Source organism: Natrix helvetica, assembly GCF_964273705.1.
Source record: "Natrix helvetica genome assembly, chromosome: 1".
Classification (NCBI taxonomy): Eukaryota; Metazoa; Chordata; class Lepidosauria; order Squamata; family Natricidae; genus Natrix; species Natrix helvetica.
Genome location: NC_138548.1, coordinates 211301657 through 211314894, shown reverse-complemented (window position 1 = coordinate 211314894; position 13238 = coordinate 211301657). Strand labels below are relative to the sequence as shown.

Sequence of the window (13238 nt, the reverse complement as noted above, 5' to 3'; positions counted from 1 at the left end):
TCAGAAATAAGAGACCCGGAAAGGAACTCAGATACAATACTCTTCATGATGTAAAATAAAGGCACATTCCTAAAAGGGAAACATGGACTAATAACTTTGATATGTGAGTTAATTTCTGACAGATTGACAACCCCCATAGAAGAGAAAGGGACATATAGGAACTTACATTCTTGAGGCCTGTCTCCTTAAAATGCAGTAATTCTCTAATCAGGTAGTCCTTACTAGGGATAGACATAATAAAAATAACATTTTAAAGGCACATTTAAATGAGAGATATAGCAAAGGAAAATTAAAGAAACATATACAATACACAGTATTGTAAGCAACAAAAACGTGACTCTGTACTAATTCATTTCAAGTTCCAACCACCATCATTCACACAACTTTCCACTTTGGCTATAAAATATTTTTTTATATATTTGGCTTTAGCCGATAAGCTTGAAAATCTACCCCTTGTTTCAAAGTGGGTAAACTAGCGTGACTTCAATGATTCTGGCTGCTCCCTGAACATGTTTACATATTTGTAAATGTTTAAACCACTCAATTTGTCAAATGTCATCCTGTTTCTCCTACCTTGCTCAACAAGATTCTCATTGACTTATTCAAACTCGCTTAAAAAAGAAAAGGAAGAGAAAGAACAAAGTGAAAGTTATCTTAAAATAGAAGCAGAAAAATGCTATGTAATTAATAATTAAAAAGTCTGCTCTGCAAGTCAATTTGAAATAGGAAAAGCTTGATTTCTACCCCTTTAACTGGATAGCAATTTGTATGAAGATGTAGCCCTGTCATGAGAAAAGGACAGGATGGAAACAAGTCATACTGTTGGGTATGAATACAGTACAGATGTAACATTCTAGTTTCATCATTCTAAAATAGCAGTGGTGGGTGTGGTCCCATCGTAGATGTCAAAAACAAGCCTCAACAGCCAAGCCAGATAAATCCAGCCAATTTAATGATGGGAGAGTTACTAGCCTCACATCTCTGGCAACCAAAATGATGTTAGCTATGCTAAGTTGATTTATGTGGCTCTATAGTTCTCTCTGGAGAAGGCTCTAATGCTAGAAAAGGTTGAAGGAAACAATAAGACGAGGACAACCAATAGCAAGATGGGTGGACTCAGTTACAGTGGTGATGATCTGGAAGTCTAAATTAGAGATACATCATCAAGGAGAAAATTTATGTGGCTACTAAGAGCTGACACCGGCTTGATGGCACATATTAATCAATGTGTCTTGTTGCTGTGAATTCATAGGCTGCAGTGGAGAGATACGGAGCTCCACATACTGTAAGCATGCACTGTGGAGCAGTTTATTATTTTTAAATTTTATATTATTACTAACTGATAAGTGTTACCTGTGTATTTATTTATAGGGGAAAAATGTCTGGACCAAATGTAATTTCTAATGTTGGATTTTCCCCTTACCAGAGTACTTGTGGAGTACTGTAAGCCGTTACCATGGCAATTCCACTGTGCTGTACAGTAGAAGCCATTTTAAGGCACAATAGGCTGTATCTTAACAGAACACATCTCCGGAGGAGTGTCTCGGGGTGTCTTACCCCCACAATATTTGTTTCCATAGAGTAAGTCATTTGTGTACCAAGTTTAGTTGAAATTGCTCGAGGCATTCCAGAGTTATGCCGGCACACACAGACACACTCACAGAATCATTACAAAAATACTAACTGGGCTTCCAATATGTCCCAAGTTCTGCTAGGTTCAAGGCAAGAGGAGGAGAGGAACAGTGTTATTCTTTATTCTATTCTGGATTATAGTGTAGAGTTTACTAACTATAAAAGTAGGATTCTGTACGTACACACACACACACACACACACTTTGTGATAAGCCACGTCATTCTGACCCAAAGTGAGTTCCCTGGTCAAACAAGGTCTTGAATGATTCATATCCTGGATCATTGAGTCTCAAAATTACCTAATTCCTTCCTATTATGAAAGAACTCATAATTTTAGATCACCTTACAGATGATAACTTGGGGGGGGGGATTACTGAAAAATAAGGAGTTTTGGCTCTAGTCTTTCCCCAAATCATCCATGCCACGTATCACCCTGAACCTTCCAGTTCTGAAATTAGGGAAAGAATATATGGAAAGTTCCACTCCACTTAGAAGCGGGAATCCTTCCAGGGCAGAAAAATGAGATTTCTATAAGGTTTTGTCATCTCCTTGCAGAACGACTTGTGAAATCACCATGAGATTATAAATTGGATGAAGACGCTGCTTAAAATAACTGTGCCAATTACGCTATCTACTTACAGTATAAGCACTGTCCTCTTTCTCTCCTACTTTTAGTGTATCTTTTGTAAAACATTTGTGATTTGAAACTGGATTGTATGAAACACCATTTCAGCCTCTCATTTTGTAACCTTCATTCTCAATCAGAGTTCTTGTCCATTGGTCACCCTCAAAGAGCTACAGTATATCTGAGATGTCTCAGTTCTGTTAATGGATAGTTGTGAAACAGAAGAATAAAGGTGCTACACCAGGAGCACCAGTTCCCATTTATTTTTTTAGGGTATGGCAAATACATGGACTTATAGTAGTTCAAATGTTAATATCCAGTCCACCCAGCCATTCAAGGACAGGGTGATCTATGTTGAAAAAATTAGACATTAGGCCGTTTTAAGCTCTTGATGGACATTCGGACACAATATGATGGATATTTTGTCGAGGAGTACCATAGTCACACTGAGGGGTAGAGGCATGACCCCACTTAAACAATGAGTCCTGGCAGCAATGTTCCCTCTAAGGTGCGCGGCCGCGCATGGGGCAAGAAAACACCGCACGGCAGTTTTTAACTGCCGCGCAGTGATTTCTATTGCCACAGGCTCTGGAAGCTGGGGAGGTCCTTTGCAGGCAGGACTTGCTTTGATGAGCACGGGGCGACTGAGGCTAGTTGTGAAGCCCCAAAGCCCCCGCCGCCACAGGAATAACTGCTGCCACCTCCTCCTCTAACAGCACTGCTGGATTTGCCGCCCGGCGCTGCGGCTGATGTGAAGCCGCCAAAGCTCCAGCCGGCATCCCCGCATGTGGCAGCGGCGCCTCCCCTCCGCTCGGAGCACCTGAGCTCAGCGCCGCGTTACCCCTGCCCCCTCCTCCTCCGTGCTTTTGAGGAGCCATGAGGCTGCGGGAACCAGTAGGAAGGCGGGGGGGGGGAGCAGGGGAAAAAAAGCCTCATGGATCCTCAAAAGCATGGCGGCGGCGGCGGAGGGGGCAGGGGTAACGTGGCGCTGAGCTCAGGTGCAAATGTGGTGGTGCTGTTGGAGGAGGAGGAGGAGGAGGAGGAGGAGGAGGCAGCTGTTATTCTGGTGGCGGCAGGGGCTCGTCGGCATCTTCAGCGGCAGCCCTTCCCCCTGTGAAAAAAACCAAAGATGGAGCAGATCCATGCAGATGATGTCACCGCAACATGACTGGAGGAGGAATTCTGGGAGTTGAAGTCCACAAGTCTTAAAGCTGTCAGGTTTGAAGACCCCTGGGGTTTTTTTCCTAAAGGGTTAGGGGTGCAAGAGTCTTGTAACTTGACAGCTTTAAGACTTGCATGCTTCAATGCCAGAGTTCCTGAGCCAACATGACTGGAGGAGGAATTCTGGGAGTTGAAGTCCACAAGTCTTAAAGCTGTCAGGTTTGAAGACCTCTGTGTTTTTTTCTAAAGGGTTAGGGGTGCAAGGGTCTTGTAACTTGACAGCTTTTAAGACTTGCGTGCTTCAAATGCCAGAGTTTCTGGCCAACATTTTGGTTGCTAAGCAGGAGTGTTGTTAAGTGATACTGATATTATATAACACTTTTAATTAAGCAGGTACCTTGAAGAAACATAACTTTGAGTTTCAAATAATACTGATTTCGTTGTTGTCTTAGGTGACATCTGTGAAAAAAATTCAGGTGCTCAGGCATGAAAATGTGCCACTCAAACACTATACTTTTCTGCTCACATTGAAAAAAAAATTAGAGGGAACATTGCCTGGCAGACACCATGTTGGGTATGCATCCTGTTCAGAGTCGACCAATGCTGACGAGGAAGGTCAAAACCTGGCACCTTTTGTGAAGAGTCATCTACATAACTATCTGCATCTGGGTGTTCAGCAGTCCATTTGGCTCTCCACTGTGTGTTGATGGAAACGTTGTTAGACAAGCTAGATAAGGTCTGTGGTCATAAATTCACCAATGAAAGACTATTTACCAGGCCTTTGCTGAATATGAATGAGAGGAATTCACATTCGTTTAATATATGGGATTTTGTCGGGACCAGGAATCTGCCTATAAAGATTGAACAGTGTGGGTGCCAGTACAGAACCTTGTGGAAGGCTGTTGTTGAGTCTTCTTAGCTTGCTAACATTGTCCCCCATAATGATCTGCCAAGCATGTTACTAGGCAAGAGGATCTTACAGGGGATGATGTGACTCAATTTGTAAAGCAGACCCTTCTTCCACACAGCATCGTATGCTGCAGTAAGGCCGATGAACACCGCTGTGGTTTTTAAGCCTCGCTGAAAACCAGTCTTGATATCTCCTGTAGGCTCAGCACCTGATCAACACAGCTGCAATTATGAAAAAAGCTGGCTTGTTCCATTAGCAGAAATGTATCTATTGTGGGTCCAATTCTGTTTATGATAGGTTTCTGCAGAAATTTGTAACAAAATCGAGAAGGGCAATGGGGCGGAAGCTTTCTACTCTGTCTTGTGGCTTGCCAGGTTTCAGGAACAATATTACTTTCCTTTTTTGAATTCCAGTGGGTGATGTCCACTAGAAAGTATGTTTGAAAAGAATTTTCTGAGCCAATTCCTTGTTAGTCTCCCAGAATGAAGTAGAAATTCAGGGTGGATGCCATCAAAACCTGGTGCTTTGTCAGAGTTCAGATTGTTGGTGGCTGTGTTGATTTCATCCACAGAGAAAGTGGGTGAATTCGGAGTGTGTTGAAGCCGACCATCGAAAAGCTGAGAGAGCTTTCTTGATAGTAGTTGAGTGCTCTTTCACTCTTGGGGCTTTAGAGAGGGAGACAACTCGGGAGGCTACTTGGTCGGCAGTTACACTGGATGTTTGTCAAGCAGGTTGTCTGGCAGCAGGTTGTCTGGGGATGTGATGCTAGTTCGCCTGCTCTTGGTGCACCCTGGATAGCACAGGAGTGTTAACCAAACGACTAGCAACAATCGGCAGCCACACTACATTGAAGAATTGCCAGTTAACAACAGTTGGCAGTCAGACATCTTTGTAGAACTCCTAACTCTCTAAATACATGGCAACCAGTTCCCAACTTTTGTTCTTCGTCTCTCTACAAGAACTATTTACATGTGCACTCTTCCTCCTCCATAGCTACTTGGTTTTGCTAACTTAAATCCGTTTTCTCCTTCACCCTTGACCTAAACTGCCTCTAACCATTTGGACAAGATCTTGATAGTATCACTTGTTGACCAGGACCAAAATATATGAGTACCGTCGTCATTTGAAGAAGTTGATATTTTATTCCACACCAACGGATTATCTCATCCAATGACTCATGTAGATGTGAAACAGAAGGGATGGAAGAAGGGATGTAACTGACCTCTGTGGCATCCTATAAATCTAGGGCTTTGGGTTCAACTCTTCCCTTTTGCAACTGACCACAGAGAAATGAGATCTACCACAACACTATGTCCTCTACTCCTAATCCTCCCCACCAAGCATACCATAATTGATATCACTGAAGCATATTACCTCCATCCTGGCTCCACCAAGGGTCAAACGGAAGTGTGCTTAATGTGTCTTAGTGCTATTTCCTAGTCTCTTTAACTGAAACCCAAATGACATCTCCTGATCACCTCTGAAGCTGGAACTTGACAAGCTTCTCAACAATCTTTATTACTAGCAATATAGTTGTGGGCCAGAGGAAAATATTCCAGGACTATTCAGTTCACCAAATGATCTTGAACAGGGAACAAATCACCATCTCCTTTAAGGCAGGTGGAACCTTCTGTCTCAGAGGAAATCATCATAACCAATTCTGGAACAAAGTTGAGTTTGGGCAGAAATGTTGCTGCACAGACTGCACTGCACGGCAGTAAAAAAACAAGCCAACTGTTCTTTAGAGCCTAACACCTCCTGTGGTGCGATACCTTTCAAGCTGTTAGGGCTTCTCAGATTAAAACTGCTGTCCACAACTCATCCCAGGGTGGCGCTGGTGCCAGAGCTGAAGCACAAGTGGCCATCTTTCAGATAGAGGAACACGTTCTCTGGGCTTCTAAAGTCCCTGTTACAGATATCAGGTTTTATGCCTCATCCACAATGGTTGGCATTTAGTCCTCTTAAAACTTAAAACCAAGTCAGGTGGCATAAAGAACTTGGGTGGCACTGAGGGAAATACCTTGGATGCTTCTGGTGACCATATAATGGAACTCAATAGAATGGAATAGATTGTCTGCTAAACTTAAGAGAAGACCATTCCTTTGCTTCAGTGATTGGTGTTACAATTAGTAGTTATTTTTTGTTTATTAAATTGCAAAAGAATCAGTTCCTTTCCTATCAAGATCTTTTACAAAAATAACCTTCACTGAAGTTCCATAATGCAGCATTTATTGCATCAGCCAAAAATAAATAAATTAGAGTGATCACAGATTCCTACAGCAGATGCCTATATGGATGTGATGCTTTGTTTTACAAGAAAACCACCTTATTTATTTTAATAGGGAAAGAACTTGATGCTCTGCTCAGGGCACTTCTGTAGCCAATACTTTCCACTCAGAGTCACATAAGCAAACACCAAACTCCAGTTGGGTTCATCTGGATTTATTGATAGAAAAATGAATTGCGATTTGTCCTGGATGTGTCAAGGAAGGCAACACTATTTCTTCAGCCTTACTGCTTCCCTTGAGCCGCAATTCCTCACCTCCAGTCACCCATGCAGCAGCCCAGACTGTTCAACGGCATTGGAAATAAATCATAAATTTCAGCTAGCTTCCCTTCTTGAGACTTCGCAGAAGGAACAGCCAGTCCCGTACCTCCATGAATCTTTGTTACAAAGCAAGCATTTTTAATGCAGTTCACTTACTCCTATGTCTAAGGCCCTTTAGCATGTGAAACAATGTGGCTAGGAAGATCAGCCTACAGTAGCTTTTCTCCCAACCCTCCACCACATTTCTTTGCTGATTTCAGTACATACAGGATGTGTCCTAGCTTACTGCTCCAGAAATGAAGATAGTCAAGGGACAGCCTGTACGCTGGAGCAGGCTTGCTCACAATTCAAACGTTCAGATCTAAAGAAAAATAAACTGTTGGGAGGAGATCAACATCGCACAAGGAAAGAGTGTCCTCTCCTCTGGCGTTTCAAGGCACACAGGTGAGACAAAGAAACATGAGATCCTTCCAATTGATGAGGGTTTTAGAAACAAAAGGGCACCAGTTTTAAGCTCCCCGACTTGATTCACACCTGAGATGAATCGGTGGGAATTTTTTTTTTTGTACGGGGTTCCTCTCTTTCATTCTCTCTTGTGCGCATCTTTAATCATTTTGAAGCCAAGATGTGGGCACCGAGGCTGAGGCCAATAGTTTGAAAAAGGAGGAAAAGCTTGGAATCTGCAGAAATGCCACTGTCTCCATCTGAGGCAGCCCTACAGAAGCCATTAAGGTGCGGGAGGAAATGTCGCAGTGGATGCCCTAGAGAAACTCACTTGACAGCAAGAGCTTTAAAGGAGACAATTCACAGCTCTGAGTGGTGCTCGCCTTGGGCTTGCCAATGTCTTACGCGCATTCAACAGAGATTCTAGCAACAAAACAAATTGGTCCTCCTGATGCACATGAGGGAAATAGGGCCTGCCAAATCCTACCAAGGAACCTCCATGAATGCCAGAGTTCTGAAGATTGGCAAAAGATCAAAAGTCTAAGTCATCCGATTCGGTCCCACCAGTGCTAGGGAGCTCCTCCTGGTTACGCCCCCACACAAAACGGTAGTTGTCTTCCAGTTGGCGTTGCCGCCGTTGCTCTTTATGTGCTTCCTCTGTGCCCTGGATCTAAGAAACAAATACCAAAGCAATCAAACAGACAGACAGACCCAGCATGTATAAGGCAAAAGGGAAGCTAATTTTTGGCTCATTCCCATTCTTCCTCAAAGGGCTGAGAAATACTGCCAGTATTTCCCTGGGATTAATTTATAGCAACACACTGAAATGCATGGAAGCATTACAATTCCATTCTGAAACCTAATTTGTTTTTTCACCTTTGCCATCTTCAAGAACTTCCCAAAATTCACCAACTGGTCCCCTCTGCCAACAAGCAAGAGGTAGAGTGCAACATTACACAAATTGAATTTTTCTCACACAATGGGACTTCTCATTTTTCTTCCTTCCTGTCCCATCCTTGCCCATCAAACTTGAGAAACTCCCCATCAGAATTGTCCCTCAATGCCACAACGCACACAAAATGCTGCTCTCCCAATGAAATCCCTGGAGCCAGCCTCCTAGTTTTTTATGCTCTAAGCAATTTCATAATTAGGCTGGGATGATAGGAAGGAAACATTCCCCCCATTATATTAGTGTGGATGTTAAGTCCTTACCAAAATATTGAAGAAAATGTCTTTGAGGTTCTTGGTGTCTTCTTCTGAGAGCCAGTGGGTGTCATCATCATCTCCAAAACCACCAGTTGTCACAATCTTGATTTCAATTTTTCCTGCCAATCATAGAGAATCAAGCATTAATGGCAGTCCCAAGAGCCTTGCGATAATCTTCTCTAATTTATTGCCATTCAAACGTATTGAAACTACAATTCTTAGAATTTCCCTCTTGCTATTGGGAAAAACAGGGCAGATTCTCTAAATAAGAGAAGCAATGTAATGGCAAAAGATAAAACCACTAGAAGAATAACCTGGCTCTGGCCTCAGCCCAAACACAGTGTCATCTTAAATTTGTGACCGTGATTGACCCTGCTTCTCTCACTATAATCTGGCAGAAGAGGATATGTCACCTGATACTACTGTTAACAAGCTGAATGGAGACAAACAAATACTGAGCACACTGAAATCTTGTTTGCTAGAACCAAGAAATAAGTTGGCACATCCTGGATGCCTGTTCTGTCCCATGAATCCAAGGAATATGCAGACCCAGGCTTGGCTGTCTGCCACGACTAATTACATAGATAAAGCCACCCCTTTCACAAACACAAGATAACACTTACAGAAGGCTTTCGCAATGGCTTGAATATGGACTGTTGTCTCCTGCAAAGAGTCCCCTCCCTTCGCTCCACGTAATAAACTCTTTGGGAGGGGCCACACCCTTAACCAGCTGTCCCTACTTCCTTCTATGCTGTCTTCTCCACAGCTGTTCCTGTCTCTTATCAATTCTACGCACATCAGGGACAGCCTCCCTTTGTTCCTCCTCACTGCTCCCTGACTCAGATGCCACCTGGTAGCCAACAGGCTTCTCTAGTTCCTGCTCTGACTCCAAACACCCTCCAGTCTTCTTCATCCTCCAGAGCAGTCCCATTATGGTCTGAGCTGTCAGAGTCCACCAACAACTCAGCCGGCCACTGCTGGACCACAACAGATGCCTATGCTTACTCTGACCTTACAGCACCTATGGGGAAAAATCAGTTCAAGGCAAAATGAGATTGGTCCAACACTCCTCTCAATTTTGTCAGCAAGGTCTTTAAGAGTCATATAATAAAGGGTTTATATGGAGGGGAGGGGGGGGGGTTTGGCAGGATCACAGTATGGCTAATCCAATATCCTTAAGGCTGATCTTCAAGGAACAAATTCCTGCCATTTACTCAATCTTTATTCTTTGTTAGGTCATCAAAGCAACCAACACAAAAAGCTACAGTCTCAAGTCATAAACTAGTAGGAGGTGTCAATGCTTAGGATAAAAAAGCACCTAAAAGTAACAAAAAAGCACACATCCTAGATGTTAGAAGGGCAAAATGGATTCTTGGAAAACTATGAAAAAACTTATTTTTCCACAAAGAAACAAATTGACTTATTAATGAACAGATTCTACACATCAAACTGTTATTGTAACACTAGATACTTATACATTGTGACAAATATTTTCATGGGACAAGCAGAAGTATTACTTCATGATCCAGAAAACTACTCTATTGGCAACCTGAGGCTCCCGAGTGCTGCCTTTGTGGCTCCTGAAAATCAGTTAAATCTGCTAAATCTCAGTGCTCAATTTCACATTATTGGAAGGTGGAAGAAATATGAAGTAGAGCGCAGAATACATGAGGAAGGAAGGAAGGACGGAGGGAGGGAAGGAGGGAGGAATGATTTCTCTGCAGAAATACCCTGCAAAATTTTGACCCTGCATTACCCATATGCATGGCATAGCCTCTTCCCCATTTTACATTCTCGCCCTTCTGTTGCAGCCCTCCACCCCACCCAGTAAGTGCAGTCTAAATCAGGGCTTCCCAAACTGAGGTGTCTCTTGTCTCTTTGAGGGTTCAGATAGAGTCCAGAGCAGATGTAAACATTTTAGTTTTAAATTGTGCCAATAAATCCACTTTCCCCACTCTCATTGTTCACAAACAATGCATTTATTTTATTGTTTGGAGTTTAGGGGAGGTGTGTACATTAAAATTATAGTATAGGTGAATGTTACGTTTTGGCCTTAGAGAATTATTTTCAGTGTACATCCATTTAAGACAAAATACTTAAATGGACAAATTTATTGAAAAACAAAAACAATAATGTCATAGATGACAAATTATTGGAGCCCTGGGAATGATGGTTTATCTTCTCCTTTCCAGTTTATCTGCACCTCAAAGAGCTAATCAAACAAGACTGTCCATCATTAATGATACAGCTTTAGAAAACGCTGCCTGGTCACTAACCATATTTTAAAAAGAGTAATGTAAGGTACACACAGCTCTTACGCTAGGGTGATTTCTTACACTACTCATTTCATTATTTCCTCCCTAGTAATTAATAGACTCAATGTACCTTGCGTGTTCTTTGTTAAAGAAGCACTGAACATAAATGATGAATTGCATATCTTGGTTGTTCACAGGTACTGAATGGGTACAGATATCATCATCTGTGTCCTTTTAATATTTTTAATGAGATCCTCTCACGGATAATTCTGTTCTACAGTCAACTTACAACCAGAGGCCTTTTCTAGCACTGGTACCTAAAATCATGGAATCTGAAATGCAAGGATGGAACTTGTGATTGTTTGTACATGGGAAGAAAGATCATACAAGGAGCTAAAGATACTCGTTCTACCAATCAGTTAAAGGCTCTCCCAACTAACCTCACTACAGAAAAAAACATGGGCAACGTGAAAAAACTTCCTAGAAAATAAATTAACCAACCAATCAATCAAGATAATGGAGTAACCAGCTTAGCATCCAGATGTCCATGACATTGTGCAGCCTGCAATTCTGGACTGCTGGCAGCCTCGTGTCCTTGACCACTCTGCCCTAGAAAGGCCCCTGACAAACCATATGACCTCCACCCCCACCCCCAGCCTAAACATGGACTCCTATTATGACACACACACACACACACACCAATCCCAGGGAGCATGACTGCATTACCTTCTGCCTTCAGGCCTTCCTTCTCCAAGAGGTCCTTAACCACACTCTCTATGTGGCGCAGCTGTGGATTGTCCCTGCTCATCTCTTGGACTCGCAGCTCCTTCTGCTGAGCGCTACCTGGTTTTACTTTAGTGACCCTGACATTCACGCGCCCATCTGGGTCGCCATCTGAGATAAAAAAAAGGGGGGACAGAGGCATGTCAGCCTGCCAGCATTTCTGAGAGAGAAGCAAAGTGCAAACTGCCTACTAGCAAGGCTGAGCACAGTCTGCCCGTAAAAATTAATTATATTCTAACTACCCAGTAGACTCTGGGCAGCTTACAAAATACAAATGCAATGAGTGGATGGAAGCTCCCAAATGCCAATTTAGTTACACTTTAATAAAGTATTATTGTTATTTTTGTTTACATAATGCGTCTGAGCAGAAGACTGAGGCCTTCAAAAGCATTTCAACACTTTTGCAAAAGCAGAAGGTTTCTGGACAGCAGAGGAAAAGGAAGGCAAGAAGTCCCAGGAGGTTGACCAGCTGACCAAGACTCTACCACTTCTGGCAATTAAAACTGAATGCAATTCCCTAGTGATACACCGTTCAGAGCTCATAAAACCCCTTAGTTCTAGTGCCTGCCCAAGAATACAAATATCTGCCCTGCCTCTTAAACACAAGAAAAACTGCAGACTCTACCGGATAGGCTACATTCAGCTGGTAGTTCGGAAGTCATACAGACCTTAATAACAGTGATGAGAAAGCCAGGAATTCTGAACCAAGGCTAATTCAATAGCAGTATGTAAAACCCAGCTTAAGAATCAAAAATGGATTCTTGCCTGCAAGGTCTGTAGATGTCTACATTATAGAATATCAAAAAGAGAGAGAAAGCAAATAGAAACATTGACCTGGGTGACCCTAAACTTCATTGAGCCGCCTTGTCTCTGATTAGAAGGAACAAAATGCTGGGGGGGGGGGGGGGAGTCCAAATAGCAGCATTTATGCATAGCCAAGCCAAAATCAAGTTGAAGAGCAGTCTATAAAAAAAAAAGACAAATGTTGGGAACATTTACCACGAACAAAGGTCAAAATAATTTTAAAGCCAAGAATTATTCCTCTTGGAATGGAGAAGAAGCAAGCAGTTAACAGTGTTTCAGAGAAAGCAATTTCTGAGGGAGTTGATACTTCATTGGGAACTGCATGCTTTCATTCATATGAATCCTGGTTCCCACAAATATCCTGACCTCCCCTTACTCAAATCTAGACTAATGTTTAAGAAATAATAAACCCATCTTAATACAAAGAAAATGGGCAACATCAAAGATATAGATACAGAATGACCTTCTCCTGTGCTAGGCGGAACAACTAGGTCATAATTGCTCTCCTAGAATTCAGGAAGGAAGGAGCAGATCTTCCATGGGAAAGGTCTATGGGGGTGGCAAGGGAAAAATGCCTGCTTTCAAGGCCCCATCAAATGACAATCTCCTACAGAGAGGACATGAAGAGAATAGACCCATATTCAATATGAATGGGCAGGCAGATGAATTTGCAGAAAAAATATTCCCTCAGAGAATTGGGTCTGGAGCCACGTAGGGACTTAAAAGACAATAAGTGCCCCACTGAATCATCTCCAGAAGCCAAGTGGCAACCAATACAACTCCTGAAACACTGGAACATCGGGATACACTCCTCACTGTGCAGGCCACTGCATTTTGTACCCGGTGTGATTTCTGAACGCTTTCTGAAGG

At 42.6% G+C, this 13238-nt stretch overlaps 1 protein-coding gene across 2 annotated transcripts in view; it reads right to left on the bottom strand.

The window, feature by feature from the left end:
* Positions 1-6754: 6754 nt before the first annotated feature.
* Positions 6755-13238, bottom strand: part of OS9 (OS9 endoplasmic reticulum lectin) — a 51909-nt gene continuing 45425 nt past the window's right edge. The window contains exons 13-15 of one of the 2 annotated variants that reach the window (XM_081936534.1): positions 11508-11675; positions 8533-8645; positions 6755-7990 (exon numbers count right to left, since the gene is read on the bottom strand). In XM_081936534.1, coding sequence (XP_081792660.1) covers positions 7853-7990; positions 8533-8645; positions 11508-11675 — 419 coding nt within the window. In that variant the 3' untranslated portion in view covers positions 6755-7852. The remainder of the gene's footprint in view (positions 7991-8532; positions 8646-11507; positions 11676-13238) is intronic. The other variant, XM_081936535.1, reaches the window with a different exon arrangement.